Source organism: Microcaecilia unicolor, chromosome 13 (assembly GCF_901765095.1).
Source record: "Microcaecilia unicolor chromosome 13, aMicUni1.1, whole genome shotgun sequence".
NCBI classification, from domain to species: Eukaryota; Metazoa; Chordata; class Amphibia; order Gymnophiona; family Siphonopidae; genus Microcaecilia; species Microcaecilia unicolor.
The window spans coordinates 90,479,381-90,498,313 of NC_044043.1; the positions used below are offsets into that span (position 1 = coordinate 90,479,381).

General features: G+C 45.8%; 1 protein-coding gene across 1 annotated transcript in view; it reads left to right on the forward strand.

Annotated features, from left to right (window-relative positions):
• FHAD1 (forkhead associated phosphopeptide binding domain 1) overlaps window positions 1-18,933 on the forward strand; it is a 131,342-nt gene that overhangs the window by 6,711 nt on the left and 105,698 nt on the right. The window contains 5 exon segments of the mRNA XM_030186196.1: window positions 538-665; window positions 1,010-1,216; window positions 6,330-6,603; window positions 13,573-13,634; window positions 16,944-17,174. Of these exon segments, the coding sequence (XP_030042056.1) occupies window positions 570-665; window positions 1,010-1,216; window positions 6,330-6,603; window positions 13,573-13,634; window positions 16,944-17,174 (870 nt within the window). The 5' untranslated portion in view covers window positions 538-569.

Below are 18,933 nucleotides of genomic sequence, written 5' to 3' on the forward strand. Positions count from 1 at the left end.
TTAGGTACAAATTATGATTTTGGGGGGGGGGGGGCGTCCAAACTGGGCCAAGTCTGGCGAAGGGGTTCCCACTGGACCACCAGGGAGCATTTTTATATTTTGGGGGGAAGAAAGGTCAGGCTAGCGCTTTGGGGGGGGGGGGGGTCCATTAGACCACCAAGCTTTTTGGGGGGAGGGGAAAGCTTGTCCAGGGTAGCATGGTTTGTTGGAAGGAGAGAACTACTACTATTTGACATTTCTAAAGCGCTACTAGGGTTACGCAGCGCTGTACAATTTAACATAGAAGGACAGTCCCTGCTCACAGGAGCTTACAATCTAAAGGACAAATGTACAGTCAGTCAAATAGGGGCAGTCTAGATTTCCTGAAAGGTATAAAGGTTAGAGAAGGGTGCATTAGACACCTCGTCTCTCAATCAACCCTTCTAATGTTGCCCTGAACCTGGTGAAAAGTTTTTTGCACTAAACACACTTGAAAAACTTTGATCTCATCTTGAAAAAGCCTATCCAAAGTTTTATAAATTGTTTGTGTTTTTCAAGGCGAAAACATTATTTCAAACAAAGAAGACACCATGAAAGGCTTTCTGAAATTTTCTGACAGTATTTTTGTACTAAAGCCTAAAGTAACCACAATAGGAAGACATGGAGACTCGGACCTTGTATTGAAGGTAGGAGCATGTGATGCATGACTACAGGAATTCACGTTTGGCCCACAGTAATACAAAAATTCAGGGAGTAAATTTATGCTGCAAAAGAGACAGTGACTTGCTCAGAATAATGAGGAGGAGGTGGGATTTGATCCCTGGTTTTCTTTTTTTTTTCTCAGTTCACTGCGCTAATCACTAAGCCATTCCTTCTCTGCAGCATAGAAGGTGACTTGTTAATTGTACAGTAATGAAACTAGAGTGGGGGGCGTGGTAGCCTGGCGGTAGTCTCGTTTTGGCGCACGCTGCACGTGCCTTTGTAAAAGGGCCCCTCAACGCGCTACCTACTTAACCTTTGCTGCGTTTAGTCTGCAGATATTGAGGAGCACCATGCACACATTGAACTGAATGAATTAGAGAACTGCTTTGTTCTTCACGATTTGAATTCCCTTCATGGAACCTTCGTCAACGATTGCCATATTCAGAACGCAGCAGTGAAACTCTCGCCAGGAGATGTCCTGCGCTTTGGTTCTAGTGGATTCTGTTACGAGCTATTGTTAGAAAATACATCTCAGGTAAGAGCAGTGTACAACACAAACATGTCAGCCCTTGCTCCTTCTTCTTCCTTTGGCTTGCACAGGGCAATTCAGAATTCCTTCTGGACAAAAGAAATAGAATGTTAGGAATGATTTAGAAAGAAATGGGGAATATCGTGATGCCTCTGTATAGATCTGTGGTGCAGCCTCATCTTGAGTACTGTGTGCAGATTAAGTTGCTCCATCTTGAAAAAAAGGTATAGAGGAGCTAGAAAAGGTACCGAGAAGTGTGAAATACTAATAAAGGGAATGGATCAGCTCCTCTTTATAGAAATGCCAAATAGGCTAGGGCTCTTCGATTTGAAGAAGAAATGCCCGAGAGGGGATATAATAGAGCAGAGGTTCCCAAACTTTTTCGGTTCACGGTACCCTTAGTGTCCGAGCAATTTTTCATGGCACCCCCCCTCCCTGGCGGCCACAGGGGTCTCCACAACCCCCCCACCCCCCTCCACATGGGTCTCCCTTTCTCTGCAGCCCCCTCTTCCCAGAAAGTCCAGCACATCATTCCCTGCAGCCCCTCTCCTCCCATAAATCCAGCAAACCTCTGCCTTCCCCAAATCAAGCATCGCTCGTTACCTTCCTTCAGCCAGGTCCAGGATCACTGCCGCTTCCTTCTCCTTCCCCCATTGCCGCTGCAGTACTTGCAGCTTACATTTTTGGGCCGTCCATGATTCACACAGGCAGACACTCCAGGGCCGGACGTGGCAGAGGGAAGTCCTTGCAATGCCTGTGTGAATTGCGGATGGCCCAAAAATGTAAGCTGGAAGCACTGCAGCGGCAGCAGGGGAAGAAGCAGGAAGCGACAGATTCTGGACCTGCGGGAGAGGACAGTAGGGAGCGATGCTGGATTGTGGGCGGTGGGAGAGAGGTCAAGATTTCACACTGCACCCCTGAGAGTTCGCTGCAGCGCACAATTTGGGAAACGCTGTACTAGAGAGTTCTAAATTTGTGAGTGGACTGCAACAATTAAATGTTATTTATTTGTTCAAATACTATTAAGAGTAGAGGATACTTCATGAAACTTAACAGCAGAATTAACATACATATTTTTCACTCAACAAGCAGTGAATCAGTGCAATTTGTTCCTAGAGGTATGTGGTCAAGGTATCTAGCACAGTTGGATTTAAAAGAGGTATGGACAAATTCCTAAAGGAAAAATCCATAAACAATTATTAGATAGACTTTGGAAAGCCACTGCATGTGTCTGAGAGTAAGCAACAAGGAATGGCTTTACTCTTCAGGAATTGCCAGGTACTTCCTGGTGACCCAGATTTGTCACGGTCAGAAACAGAATATTGGGCTTGATGGACCTTTGCTCTCACCCAGAGATGTTTGTTAGGTCTGAACTGGCATCTATCAAGCAAGCCCCATTAATGCAGTCCAGTTCTGAGTGCATCTCTTCCACAATTGCTCCAATCTGAAACCCCTAAAATTATTGTTGGTAATGAAGCAAAAATACACAAAGAGGCTTGATGATGTGAAATATAATAATTTGTATTGCAATCAGTGAAGAAGAATGTACCAGTCTCGAAATAGCACACGGTCTTAAGCTTGAGCACTGGCAAGTGACTCAATCGATAGCAAAGCTGAGGTTCAGCCACTTTTCCAACATGAAGAAAAAGGAATGCATTCATAAAAGTAGTTTTATAAAGTTTTTTGGGGCTGATGCATGTTACTGGCTGCACGATGCAGGAGCAGGCTCAGTGTAGGAGGTAGACATCAGCGTATAGCACACTAAAATCAGTCTATTAGCTATTCTGCCTCAATACAGCGAAGTTCAAAGCTGATTTTAAGATGAGCACAATGCAAAACTTTTACTGCCAGGTCTGAGGCAGTGTACAAGGGTTAGCTTGCTCGTCTGCATTGGAGCAGAAAAACTAACAGCTCCACTGCCTGCCTCCCTCCCAAGTTTTGAAACCATCCCATCCCCAAGACAACCCCTAACCCCTCCAAAAATGTTTCTGGCCCCAAATATCCCATCCCCCCTTGAGATGACACCCCCCCAATACACACAATCCCACCTGACTCCTCAGAGATATCCCCGGTGTCTAGCGGAACCAACTGCACCCCCATATCCACCCCTGCCCCCCCCCCCATGCCTCCCCTTCACCACGTACCTTTAAAAGGCAGGAGTGATGCCCATTCCGTGAATATGTATATTCTAGAAAAAAGGAGAGAGAGGGGTGATATGATACAGGCATTTAGGTACTTGAAAGGTACTGATATACAAACAAACCTCTTCCAGAAACATAGGGACAGTAGAACTAGAGGAAATATCTATCAAATTTATATCCTGCCTATCCAATACATCTACATGCTGGGAGATAGACTTAGGAATAACATCAGGAAATACTTTTTCACAGAGAGGGTAGTGGATGCCTGGAATGCCCTTCCAGGAGAGGTCGTAGAGTCAAAAATGATGAGCAAATTCAGAAATGCGTGGGATAGACACTGGGGGTGCCTAAATAGAAAGAGAATGGAAACGCAGCATAGCTGTTGAAGTGTTATTCTTGGGTAAGAGTAGTGGGAACTGAGGCCAGTGCCTGACAGACTTCTACGGTTTGTGTCCCGCAAACGGCAAAAGACTGAAAGAAAATCCAGCATGGGGGAACTGAGGCCGATGCTGGACAGACTTCGACGGTCTGTGTCTGGCAAATGGCAACAGACAGGTGAAGCTTCAGCAACGCCAGTGTTGTAGATCACTTAACATATGTTCTGGGACAGACTGAAGATCCATCAAGCCCAGTATCCTGTTTCCAACAGTGACCAACCCAGGTCACAAGTACCTGGCAAGATCCCAGAACAGTAAAACAGATTTTATGCTGTTTATCCTAGAAATAAGCAGTAGATTTTCCCAAGTCCATCTTAGTAATGACTTATGGACTTTTCTTTTAGGAAATTATGAAAACTGTTTTTAAACACTGCTAAGCTGTCACAAAATGCCTAGCCACTCACCTGGGGTTAACTCTGTGGCTACTTAGGGGGTCTATACTCAGCACAGCGCAGGTCTGCCTGCATCTGGGCATGTGCTATATGCTAGCACCCTCCTCCCACTGACTGGGTCCCAACCGCCTCTGGGCGAGTCTCACGCTCTCAAATTATCCCCAGTGATTTATAGGTTACTGGGGCCACACTCCCAGTGGTCCCACAGAACCTAGAAAGCGATCACAGACCCAACACATAAACCACCAGGATTCAGTCAGTCCAGACAAGCAGAGTTGATACTCTAAAAAAGGTTTAGTGTCTTAAAAAATATTGAACAGTGAACTATAAAAACAGATGGAAAATAACAGGTAACTGAATAAGGATCAATTAACTATCTAAAAATTTTATCACTACCTGGATAGTGACCGGGAAGTATAGGAAATATAACTGCTCACAGGGTCTCTCTACTTCCAAACTGAGACTGGAGAAAGAGTATTTCCAGATTGAATTTGAGCTCCTGTCCTGGGCCAATCAGAGCCCAGAACAACATTTTTTTAAAGTAGCTGACCACATCACTGCAGGTTACTTCCTTTCTGTGTTAAACTAAAGAAGGAACAGCCGTTTCTCTGTAACAGCTTTAAACATAAAACATGCACCACCTGCTGGCCAAACTAGAGAAATACACTTCATGAAATCTTATATAATAAAACTCACCCTCAACGTTCTGAAGACACTGGCGTCACTTCCTTCAAGACGGGTTCGAAGGGTTCGTGATGGTGAAGCCACCGAAATCGCCAAGTCAAGGGGCCCCGCCCCTCGCGTCAAACGTGATGACGTCGAGGGCGGAGCAATGGCGTCACACACCGAGGGCGGAGCAATGGCGTACGGTGCGTTCAGGAGGTGTGGAGCAATGGCGTCAGAACGACGAAGGGGTCGGTAGGTAGGGAGGGAGGGAAGGAGAGGGGGGGTGTTGGGGAGGAAAACCTTGCTAGCGCCCGTTTCATTTGCTCCAGAAACGGGCCTCTTTTAGTAGTATTCTTATAATTCTCATGCTGGAAAATTCACCATTTCGCTACATATGCTAACTGCTTTTTCCACATTCTCTGGCAACAAATTCCAGAGTTCAATTACACGTTGTCAGGTGCTGTGAGTGAGGGTGCTGTGCAGCTCAGAGGGTAGGGAAGACATCTTGACTGGTAAGTTGAATACTGTCAGTAATACTTGGGGAAATGATATGTGGTTGTAACCAAGACTCCATCATGTTTGGCTGCCTGTATGGTTGGCATGATGGAGACTTGACAACCAGCTTTTAAGCGTGGGTGACTGGCGCCACTTGGAATAGTGGATGTGGCTCTGGCCACCTTGTGCAGACTGAATGAACAATCAGTGGCGTTCCTAGGGTGGCTGACACCCGGGGCAGATCGCCAATGCCCCCCCCCCCCCCCCCCCACCGGCGAAAGGACACCTTACCCCCCCCCCCCGACGAAATGACACTCCCCCCCCTCCCGGGTGCACGCCGCTGGGGGAGTGCCGCGCGCCTGTCGGCTTCGCTCGTCTCATGCTCCCTCTGCCCCGGAACAGGATGTAACCTGTTCCGGGGCAGAGGGAGCACGGAACGAGCGGAGCCGACAGGCGCGTGGCCCCCCCCCCCCCAGCGGCGTGCATCCGGGGCAGACCGCACCCACCGCCCCCCCCCCCCAGGAACGCCACTGTGAACAATGCAAGTCTTTATCTGCCATTGTTTACTGTATTAATGCATGTGTTTAACATGGCAGTAAATTGCTTGCTTATTGCTTACTTCATGTCCACGGTGTATATTTTTGTTAACTTTTTGGTGGAAGTCATGCGCTAAGCCATCGGTGTGTACCGCATCGTTTTCTGCATTAGCCCCTTTCTGTGGAAGCTCATTTTACAGCTCTGGTTTAGTCAGTAAACACTGAGGAATGGGATAAGACCATGTGCAGTTATGCAGAGAAATACCTTAAGGCTGAGATGGCGTTTCATGTTCCAAAAGAAGCAGCTTTCCTAGAAACTGAATAATTATCAGTTGAAATTCATAAATAACTATAAAAAAAAAATCTGTACATAAAGGACATCGATTATTTCTAGTGCATTTAATTATGTCTAGATTTTTATCCCCTTCTCTAAACTTTTTCCTTTCCTACAGATGTTTTATCCTCCAGTGAAACATCGCACAGCATGGCCGGGGGAGTTTCAGTTATTATTTGAGAACAGGGTCCATTCGTCTCCACTGACTACCTCACAACTTCCTTTCCTCCAGTCTCAGCCCTCACCTGTAATTCTCAGCAACTGGGTCCACGGAGGAAACGGAACCGTGCCTCACCCTCCAAACAGAAGCAGATCTGCTAGTGCAGGAAGCAGAAAGATGGCACTTGCCTTCTCAGTTGATGCCATCAAGAAACCACCAGCAAACAGGCAAGGTATTTCATAGCTTCTTGTCTTCTCGGGGCCATATTTATAGTAGTAAGTGGAAAAGACAAGGACCTCGTCTCTTTCTTGCTTTTTCTTTTTTTTCTTCATTTTTATCTTTGACTTCAGGAATGCTCAAGTAACTCTGGGAACCATCACCGTTCCTAGGGTTATAGGGGTTACCGCCTTCAAGTTGCACCATCAGTGCTAGTTGTTGACTTCCAGTAGTGGTAGCTGTCTTCCCCTCTTCTTCCCAAGCCCCTGATGGGTGGGAGTTCAGAACTCAGATGATCTGTGCTGCAGCACACAGCAACGTAGTGTGAGAGCTCACTTCTCTAAGCCATGGCCACTGTTAAAGATAGGACACCACAAAGGCGGAGGACCGTATGTCACAATGTCAGAAGAAACCAGCAAACAATTTCTACTTACTTGGAACCCCTGTTTGCAACTATTGAGTCCCCGGTGTCGCAGCCTCATTATTAATAATTTATAACCTATTTGTGATGTGTCCACTCCTAATATACTCAGCTTCCTTCTGGGAAAAAGGAGGGGGGGGGGGGGGTTATGCATTGGGCGTAGTTTTGGGGCCTTAGTGCTTAGTTTGGGCAGGGAAGGGGGTTAGCGAGATTCTCATGTTTTTGTTTTGTTCTTGCAGGGGGAGGGGGGAGGAGACTGGCCATTGTATCGCACTTTTTCTGGATGTATTATGCTTTGGATGGTGGGGAGGAAGGTGGGGTTTAACTAAAATGGAAGTTGACGGTATGTTAGCTGTATTATAATTGCCTTTGTTTCATAATGGTTTGCATTTTTGCAGGCATTTGTACATTCTGAGTTTTCCATCAATAAAAAATTGTTGTACCATAAAAAAACCTCCAAAAGGAGTGTGAAATCATCTGCTTATCTTTAACAGTGAAAGGAGTAGTGTGATTAGCAGGGCTCTCCCATAAAGAAACAAAAGGATGAGGAATGCAGTGAATATGTATTTGCATGAACTTGATTTGCATACTCTGCCTTCGTTATATGCAAAGCTCATTCATGCATATTCATTGTGGATATCCTGAAAACCTGACTGGTAAGGGGTGCTCCAGGACTGGACTTGGGGAAACACTGGGATAGGCCATGCAATCTTTTTCTAATTCATTTTCTCTGTTTCTATGTAAACTGTGATAAAACATAGTGGCAACATTGCCCAATAATATATGAATTGGGATATGGGGAGGTAGACAAAGATAGGATAGGTAAAAGGGGAAGGCAATTGGGAGGGATATGGTATAAAGGATGGAGAAGAAAAGATTAGAGGTTATATTGCATAGTGGCAACAGTGCCCAAGACTATTCCGTCAGTAACTAGTTTTAGGTATCTGGGGATAATAATAGGAAGGGATCCTCAGAAGCTTAGCCGAGATTGGGTGGCAGAGCCGGTGGTGGGAGGTGGGGCTAGTGCTGGGCAAACGTCTACGGTCTGTGCCCTGAAAATGACAGACGCAAATCAAGGTAAGATGTATACAAAAAGTAGCACATATGAATTTATCTTGTTGGGCAGACTGGATGGACCGTGCAGGTCTTTTTCTGCCGTCATCTACTATGTTACTATGTAATACTGCATTTGAATTGCATTCCATAATTCAATTACATAGCTTCTCACTATTCCAGAACCTGTGGGATAGTTGTGTCTGTCAACCAGCAGGTGGAGATAGAGAACTAAAAACTGAGCTGAGACATATCTTTCTTGATATGTAATCCAGTTCCTCAGTATTTTCTGTCTCCAGCACATGGATAGACACACACTTTTCAGCCTCTGGCTCTGAATGCTTTGCTCCTGGTCCAGTTGGTCAACTGATCCCCAGTTGAGCTTTGCGCGTGGCTTGAGCAGTAGCGTACCTACCTTTGTTGCCACCCGGGGTGGAGCACTCTCTACTTCTGAGCAAGGGGATATGCTGAGCAGTCTCGTGGCTGTCAGCTCTGCTGGTCCCCTACTCCGGAACCAGAAGTTGACGTCAGAGGAGGTAGGGGACCGGCAGAGCCAACAGCCGCGCAACTGTTCAGCTCACCCCCTTGCTACTTGCACCCGGGGCGGACCACGCCCCACCCGTGGTATGCTAGAGGGCTTCAGTCTGCAGATCCATATGTGGAGGCTTTCAGATCCCTGTCTCTGGTGCCTACAAATGTACTTCTTCCCTCCATTCAGCTTTCTCCTGTTTCCTGTGGAGCTCTCCTTTCCAGCTGTGGAACCAATGCTCTGCATCACACCCTACACAGAAGTTGGAAAGAACTTGTGCCCTTGTTAAATTGGTAATTCCACTAACAATTGCCTCCCTGAGTTCACCCCATTCACCTTCCACACACCGATTTAAGAGACAAGCTTCTGTACCAGGCTCATTCAATGATCATGTCTAAATTGGAGTTCCTAGAGGGGTACCTGATGAATTCAAGGCCTGCAATCAAATTGCCTCAGGATTTGAGTCATTTTTCTTTCCTTGGGCTACAATTAACAAAAATGTAGATTGGATTAATTACATCTATTACAATCAGCAAAGATTTGTTAATTATAGCAGAGATGCCATTCAAGGTATAGCAGCCCAATTAGATGCCACCAGTAGAATGACAATGGAAAATCAAATGATTCTTGATATGATGACAGCATCGGATGGTGGAGTGTGTGTAGCTAGGTACTCGATGCTGTACTTTTATCCCCAATAACACTGCTCCAGACGGGTCAATCTCCAGAGCTCTGAAAAGCCTCACCTCACTTTCAGAGGAACTGGCTCGCAACTCTGGTATTGACACCTCCTGGACAGGATGGCTGGATAAAACCTTTGGAAAATGGAAAAATCTTTTTGTTTCAGCTGCAATTGCTATTGTTGTTTGCATTTCTATTTTCATAGTTGTAGGATGTTGTATCATCCCATGCCTTAGAGAATTAGTAGTACGCGTAGTTACTGCTGCTATAAGCAAGAGAGAACCTGCAGGTCATTATGTCCTGTATGAACACATGATGACTAATATTGAGCTTATTGCTGGAACAGAAGGAGAAGGATCATATGCTTCTATGTATTTTTCAAGCCATTAGAAGTTAGCTTGGCCTTCCTATATATTCTAGGCCTGTTACAACATTCGCAATTATAATACTTTTGAGTTTTGCAGTACTTATTCATATTATTAGCTTTTTATGTAACCACTATAGTTTTTATTAATTTTAAACGAAACATGTCTGCATCATTAATATCAATTTAAGCAATATTTACATAATCAAAGTTTGACTACTGATTACTTTTGTAACAATGATATATTAGTTTGTCTCAGTCATATATACACGCAACTTTATTGGTTCCATTGTATGACACCTAGACTTAAATGACTTCTCACGTTTCCAAGTCTCACACTGCTCTAGAGGGGTAACCATAGTACACATAGTTAGGTTTCTTTGGGTGGTTTACCTTAGGAGGGAACATAGAGTATAGAACTTCCCGTAGTATATATCTACGTGTTCAAAGATTGATTCTCACTGAGGCCAAAGTCCCACATCATGACAGAGCGCCCCTGTCCTCTCACAGATATATACATTCCCCCCCCCAACAGAACTCTAACAGCCCTCTGGAAAAGACGGCCACACCCACTAGTAGTTATGTGTGCCGGCCCTTGGAGGTCCAGCAAGAGGGGAAGTGGAGGACCCACCGAGTTTTCTCCAACAATGCAATGGTTGTGGCTTATATCAACAAGCAAGGCTAGACCTGCAGCCATCCGATGACGGTGGAGGCAGCCTTCTTCATTAGATGGGCAGAGGAAAATCTTGTCTGCTTGTCTGCATCTCACATTCGGGGTTCTTGAATGTGGCAGTGGACTGTCTCAGCAGGCATTCCTTGGGCCTGAGAGAATGAGAACTATCCAGCAAGGGGTTTGAGCTGATAGTGGATCGATGAGGTTCTCCACCTTTGGACTTGATGGTAACAAAACGGAATGCCAAAGTGCCCAAGTTCTTCAGTCATCAGAAAGAACCGGGCTCCATGGGGATTGATGCCCTAATGCAGCCCTGGCCAGAGTCAGATCATCTGTATGTCTTCCCTTCTTGGCCCATGATAGGCTGCGTTTTGAAAAGGATCACATTGCACTGGGGTTGAATTCTCCTCATAGCCTCGGATTGGCCACGGACTGGGTCTTCTCTTTCTTTTGCTTCTGTAGATGACGTACAGAAACAAAGTTCAGTGCTCATGGAGGATCCGTGTCCCTGTGATCTTACTGCTTGCCCATTGTAAGCGCTCGTTTGAGACAAAAAGGTTATTCTGATTTGGTCATTGGTACCTTGCTTCAGACCCGGAAACACTCTACATCCATGGCATATGCAAGGGTGTGGAGGACAGTTGAGGGCTGGTGTTGTCAGCGCACACTTTCTCTCTTCTCTGTTTAGATCACGCATAGATCCAAGTAGGTCTTCAGAAAGGATTGGCATTGGGTTCTCTAAATGTTTAGGTTGTGGCTTTGGCCTGTTTCAGGGACAGACTATAGAAGACATCTCTTGCGGCTCACCCAGTTATAGTTCAATTCTTGCGAGAAGCAGGCCACTTGTGGCCTCCCTTTCGTATGCCATATCATAGTAACATAGTAAGTGACAGCAGGTAAAAACCTGAATGGTCCATCCAGTCTGCCCAACAGTCGCACTCATTATCAATTCATGATTAAATCAACAATGAATGTGATATTGTATTATCACGAGTCTTTCTTTGGTGATTCTGGGACATAGACCGTAGAAGTTCACCTGACTCTGTCCTTATGTTCCACCTACTGGAATTGCCGTCAAAGCCCGCTCCAGCCTATCCAAATATGTCTTGTCATGTCTGCCCAGCACTGCCCTCAGTTCCAGCTACCAAAGTTGCCATTGAAGCTCTTTCCAACCTATCTTAAACTGGATTGCCATATACAGACACAGACCTACAAAGTCTGCCCAGCACCAGCCTTAGTTCTTCACAGCAAGAGTTGCATTCCAAGCATCACTGACACTTCCACCTAGCTGCAGCCATTTAAGGTTTTAAAAAATTTTTGTTTTACACCATCTATTTTCTAATTAGAATTCCTCTGTGTTCATCCCATGCTTTTTAAATTCCATCACTGTTTTGCTCTTCCACCTCTCTCGGGAGGGCATTCCAGGCATTGACCACCCTCTCTGTGAAAAAAAACCTTTCTGATATTACTCCTAAGTCTGCCACCCTGCAACCTCAGTTCATGTCCTCTAGTTTTACCATTTCCCCTACTCTGGAAGAGATTTGTTCCTATAGTAATACTTTTCAAGTATTTAAATGTCTTCATTGGAGCCGACTCTGTGGGTGCTTGAGCACCCCCAATATTGAGAAAATTCCTTGTATGTGTCCAAGGAGGGGTTATTTTCATTGGGCTTAGCACCCCCAATAATTTTGAAAAGTTGGCTCCTATGTTATTATATCTCCCCTGTCTTATATTTCCTCTGTGCTATACATATTCAGGTCTTCAGTTCCTTTTCATACATTTTATGGCGTAAACCCCAAATCATTTTTGTCGCCGTCCTCTGGAATCTTAATTTAGTCCTTTTGGCCCTTCAGAAGTCTCCTTTTGAGCCTCCTTGAATGATCTTATGCTAAAGACAGTGTTCTTAGTGGCTGTTGCATCAGCGCATAGGGTTTCAGAGCTTCAGGTTCGCTCTTGTTGGGATCCCTTTCTTTGCTTTTTGGAGGTGGAAAGTCTTATTGCACATAGTTCCTTCCTTTCTTCTAAAGTGGTATCAGCATTTCATCTCAACCAATCTATGGAGCTTCTGTCTTTTCGCAGAGAGGACAAAGTGACTCGGTATTCTTCCTTGAAGCGTCTTGAAGTGTTGGAGTCCTCATTGGATATCTGGAAGTCACAAATGAGTTTTGCAAATCAGACAGACTGTTTGTGCTTTTTGGTATACAGAGGCTTGACCTCATGCCTTCCAGGCCCACAATTGCTAGATGGCTGAAGGAAACTATTGCATGAGCTTATTTGCTTGTGGGGAAGCTGGCTCAGGCCTTACGGGCTTATTCTATGAGGCGTACAGCAACAGCCTGGGTGGAGACTACCTTACTGTCTCCAGCGGATGTTTTTGACACGGTGACATGGTCAATGCTGCATAACTTTGCCAAGCACTACAGGTTGGATGTTGCAACATGCTCGGAAGCCAGTTTTGAGGCTTCTGTTCTCATGGTGGTGCCGCTAGGATCCCACCCACTGTAGGGATTGTTTTGAACATCCTACATAGACTTCTATCATATCACCCCTCAGCCGCCTTTTCTCCAAGCTGAAGAGCCCTAACTTTCTCAGCCTTTCCTCATAGGGAAGTCGTTCCATTCCCTTTATCATTTTTGTCGCCCTTCTCTGCACCTTCTCTATACATATAAAGTAGCACATATGAGTTTAAATTGTTGGGCAGACTAGATGGACCGTGCAGGTCTTTTTCTGCCATCATCTACTATGTTACTATGTATGTTCTGGAATAGTGGGAAGCTATGTAATGGAAGGAGAAATTAGGTCTTACCTGATCATTTTCTTTCCATTGGTCCTTCCCACTATTCCAGAGGCTCGCTTGAGGTTTTTGAGATGTTTAGTCGGTGTGAAGTAATGGGTCAGATAACGACTGTCACCTTTCGTGGTGCTTCCTGCATATCTCTTTTTCTCTACAAGTTGTCCAGAGATGAGAGAGGTCCACTCATGTTTGTTTGTCTAGGTTAGTGTTAGGTTAGCAAACTGTTTAAGGTTGTTGTGCTTATTCTGAGTTTCTCCTTACTGCTTGTCTACGTAAATACTGAGTTGCTGGGCTGGATATCAAGAGAGAGATGTCTCAGCTCAGTTTTCAGTTCTATTGTCTCCACCTGCTGGTTGACGGACACAACTATCCCTAGGTTCTGGAATAGTAGGAAGGACTAATGGAAAGAAAATGATCAGGTAAGACCTAATTTCTCCTTCTCTGTTTTCTGTGTTTGTTTTCTTCATTAGGAAACAGCCTAGCACTAGGAAATGGAGCATCTCCAAGCCTGGATTCACTTCTGCAGGAAAAGGTGAAATGTATTTGTTGGACTGAATGCTTATGTTTTCTGAGACTGGAAGCTCACACTTTGCAGAATATTCCATAGGCATAATGGACAGTAATCGCAGCTGATTTTTGTTGCCCTAGAATAAGGGGACTATTTTTAAAACCGCCCATCCAAATGCAAAGTTTTTGGGTAGTTTATACAGATTTCAAAGGGAAAGTCTACCCTTTCTTTCCCTTTGAAAACTGTCTAAGGGTATAAGTAGGCTGTAGATTTGTGCACCTGTTTTTTTTTTTCGTGTAGATTAAGTTTGAATGGGTAGAAACATGCAAACATTTTAAAATGCAAATCACACACATGCTGTTTTTTTTGTTTGTTTTTGTTACATTTGTACCCCGCGCTTTCCCACTCATGGCAGGCTCAATGCGGCTTACATGGGGCAATGGAAGGTTAAGTGACTTGCCCAGAGTCACAAGGAGCTACCTGTGCCTGAAGTGGGAATCGAACTCAGTTCCTCAGTTCCCCAGGACCAAAGTCCACCACCCTAACCACTAGGCCACTCCTCCACTGTTGCTAGTGTTTGAGATTCTACATGGAATGTTGCTATTCCACTAGCTGCTACTATTTGAGATTCTACATGGAATGTTGCTATTCCACTAGCAACATTCCATGTAGAAGTCGGCCCTTGCAGATCACCAATGTGGCCGCGCAGGCTTCTGCTTCTGTGAGTCTGATGTCCTGCACGTACATGCAGGACGTCAGACTCACAGAAACAGAAGCCTGCGCAGCCTTCTACATGGAATGTTGCTAGTGGAATAGCAACATTCCATGTAGAATCTCCAATAGTATCTATTTTATTTTGTTACATTGTACCCTGCGCTTTCCCACTCATGGCAGGCTCAATGCGGCTTACATGGGGCAATGGAGGGTTAAGTGACTTGCCCAGAGTCACAAGGAGCTGCCTGTGCCTGAAGTGGGAATCAAACTTAGTTCCTCAGGACCAAAGTCCACCACCCTAACTACTAGGCCACTCCTCCAGCCCACCCCTAAAATGCTTTCTAGAACACTTTTCCTCCTAATTTGTCTGAGAGTACATGCACTTTGGAACCCTGTACATAGTTATAGCCAGTGGCATAACCACTCAGGCCCCTTCCAAACCTGCAGCACACTCTTAATTGTCTGGCAGGGATGGCAAAGCCCCGCCAGCCAAAGAGAGCCCTTCTCCTCCTCCTTGTGCTGCTTCTGTAGTGCAGAAGTCTGCTGTATGCCTCTTGCCACCGATTCCGGGACTTTTTTTTGCACATGCTTAGTTCGGGGAGTCCTGGAGTTGGCGGCTGGAGACACGTCACCAACTTTTGCATTACAGACACAACACAAGGAGGTGGGGAGCAGCTTGCACACCTCATTTCTTTTATTTGTTACATTTGTACCCCACATTTCCCACCTATTTGCAGGTTAGCAGGGCTTCAGCATCCCCACCAGCAAAGGTATGTTTAACGCACGTGCATGGTGGAGGGGGGGAGGGGGAGAGGAGGAATGCATTGCACCCCCCCCCCAGTCCACTCCTGGGCCCCCCAGACTTGGAGGACTGGCTGCACCCCTGGTTTTAGCCAGGCTAAAGATTTTCAGACAGGCCTTTTACATAGATAAATCAATATTAACCTGGTAAATGGCGTTTGAAAAATTGTCCTTCATATGTTTTGAGAACTGCCATCTTATTTTGAAGAGGAAGTATAGTTTTGTCACCCTGACCAGTGGAGTCCCAAGATTCAGAATCTGAAGCCTCAATGTGGGGCAAGATATTGAGAGAAAAAAAAGACACACTTTTTTTTTTTCCTCAGTTCAAAACCACTTTAAGTATAGATAGCTTGCATGCCACACGAAAACTTTCCAGAATTGTGGAACTAATTCTAAAATAAGTTTATTTGTATTGCTGTTCTATTTTGATTGTATTTATGTTTAGCAGTATAAGTCTGCCCAGCACTATCCCCGCCTCCCAACCACCAGCCCCTCCTCCCAACCACCGGCTCTGGCACAGACCGTATAAGTCTGCCCAGCACTACCCCGCCTCCCACCACCGGCTCTGGCACAGACCGTATAAGTCTGCCCAGCACTATTCCCGCCTCCCAACCACCAGCTCTGGCACAGACCTTATAAGTCTGCCAGCCCTATCCCGCCTCCCAACCAGCAGCCCCGCCTCCCACCACCGGCTCTGGCACAGACTGTATAAGTCTGCCCAGCACTATCCCCGCCTCCCAACCACCGGCTCTGGCACAGACCGTATAAGTCTGCCCAGCACTATCCCCGCCTCCCAACCAGCAGCCCCGCCTCTCAACCACCAGCTCTGGCACAGACTGCGTAAGTCTGCCCAGCACTGTCCCCGCCTCCCAACCACCAGCCCCGCCTCCCATCACCGGCTCTGGCACAGACCGTATAAGTCTGCTCAGCACTATCCCCGCCTCCCAACCACCAGCCCCGCCTCCCGATCTCGACTAAGCTCCTGAGGATCCAAGGTGGAGGTAACAGAATTCAAATAAGTGTGAGATAAACAGAGGATCCCTAATGGCAAGAATAGGGTGTGGTAAAGCAGGGGAGTATCCTGCACAGATTGGTGCATTAGTGGGAGGATTGCAGTGTACTTTCAGGAAGGGTATTGGCATAACCTGTACAGCACCGCAGTCATAACCCTAAATAACTGTAGTACAATTGCATTGGGGTCCAAGAAAACTGGGGAGGCCATTGCTGTTATGGATTTTGGGCATACTTGAGATCAGTGGCGTTCCTAGGGGGGCGGACTCCCCCCCCCCCCCGGCGAAAGGCCCCTCCTCTGCGAAAGAGCCCCCATGGGTGCATGCCGCTGGGGGGGGGGGGGTGCCGCAGCGCGCCTGCTGCGAGTTTACTAACTTTGCTCGTTCGCTGCAGCTCCCTCTGCCCCGGACAGGAAGTAACCTGTTCCGGGGCAGAGGGAGCTGCAGCGAACGAGAGAAGTTAGCGAACTCTCGCAGCAGGCGCGCGCCGCAGCACCCCCCAGCGGCGTGCACCCGGACCGCCCCCACCGCCCCCACCGCCCCCCTCCTTGGTACGCCACTGCTTGAGATAGATATGAGAGGAAGGTGAAATAGCAGGTGAAAAATATGTGCAAAGGGGGAATTGGTAGTGGAGTCACATTTGTGAATTTTATATACACCTCTACTGAAAGGTGAAGAATCTCAGCTGGGCAGACCGGATGAGCCATTTTGGCCTGTACCTACAGTCATTTACTATGATTGTATCAGCTGCTAATATTTATTTTTTTTATTTGCAAGTATATTGATTAAACATTTTATGTACCTTTAGGATCAAATGTTGAAAATGGATAATGAAACGTATCGCCTCATAGCTTTAGAAAGCGAATCAAAATGTAAGGATGTCCTGATAGCGAATCTCCGGGAAAGAGTTGCAGCTCTGGTGCAACAGATTGCTGAGGCGGGTTCCTCCAGGAGCGACGCGGACGTTAAGGAGAAAGTGTCGGCTCTTGAGCAGGAAATTTCAGCAAAGACGGAAGAGATTCAGAACCTAAAGGAGCAGGTATATTAACTGGCCACAACCATATAGGGGCTTATTGGTAAACAGCTATACGTTCGCTGGCAGCCAGTGAGCGTATAACTTGGCTATCTGTATATTTTCAAATTTGATAATTTAGGATCAAAAGTCTGTCTGAACACCCAATGCTGTCCACACAAGAAGGTGCCAGGTTTGGGGTCGAACAAGTGTCCAGAAGCTACTTGATGTTAAGGCACATTCGCTCTGTTCACTCGATCATAGACCTTTTTTCCCCTCCCTTGTAATCTCTTGTTTGGATTACTCTACAGGTTACACAATTGCAAAAACTGCATTTAGTACAACATACAACTATCAGATTACCGTTTGATAATGATATGAAGAAATATGATCGTATCTCCCCACCCTTCTTTCTGAGCTCTGGATTCCTGTTGTCTTTATAATCCTTTTAAGTTACTCATCAGATCTTCTACTCCGGCTTACCATCGTTCCTTTCTAGCTTACTTATCGATTTTTTTCTGCACAGAGAACACTTCTCTCAGCATATTCTATGTATTTATTTCTAAAACATACTGTTCTCAGCGGTTTACAATTATACACACATATTGACAGATATAACCGTAAAGCATTAAACGCATCACATTAACAACAGTAATAAAAATCGGGTAATCTTCGCCAGAGCAATTCAGTTCTTATACGTTCTACTGACAGTTCCTTCCCATCTCCAGGTCCACCTTGGTACTACCGGAAATTCCTGCTTCAGCCTTCTTGCCCCAACCTTTTGGAACAATCTTCATCTGTACAGTAGAACAGAGCCTTTTTTTCAAACATTTTAAAATGTTAGCCTGATGGATAGTGCAGCGGGCTTTGATCCTGACAACTTGGGTTCAATTCCCACTGCAGCTCTTTGTGACCTTGGGCAAATCACTTAACCCTCCATCGCCCCTGGTACAAAATAAGTACCTGAATATATGTAAACCCACTTTGAATGTAGTTGCAAAAACCTCAGAAAGGCCCATTTCCCTTTCCCTATTGGAGATTCTACATGGAATGTTAATGTTGCTATTCCACTAGCAACATTCCATGTAGAAGCCTGCCCTTGCAGATCAGCAACGTGGCCGCGCAGGCTTCTGTTTCTGTGAGTCTGACGTATGTGCAGGACGTCAGACTCACAGAAACAGAAGCCTGCAAGGCCACGTTGCTGATCTGCAAGGGCAGGCTTCTACATGGAATGTTGCTAGTGGAGGAGTAGCCTAGTGGTTAGTGCAGCGGACTCTGATTCTGGGGAACTGGGTTAAATTCCCACTGCAGCTCCTTGTGACCTTGGGCAAATCACTTAACCCTCCCTCATTGCCCAGGTACAAAAACTTAGATTGTGAGCTCTCTAGTAGTGCTATAAAAATGATTAGTAGTAAAATGTCCCTTAAACATATCTTTTCTCTCAGGCTTTTCCTTAGGCTTCCTCCCTTCCTCTGGCCTTCCTGTTCTTGCTTGTGGCAGCAGCATCACATCTAGTTCCTGACCTCATGTTTCACTCCCGCTCCAAATGTTCCTGCTTGTTATATTGTAAACTTGTTCACTTCCCTTACGTCACTCATCATGTTTTACTCCTGTAATTACTTTAGTATCTTCTTTCCCTTTTTTTTAAAATTGTAAACCCGCTTAGACGCAGGGTTTTGATTTGGGATAATATCAAGTACATTTGAACTTTTGTGACTCTGTGTCTTTCTAAAATTGCAACTCCAATAGCCCCTGTGCAAAGTTACACCTGCTCCGAGGCATGAGA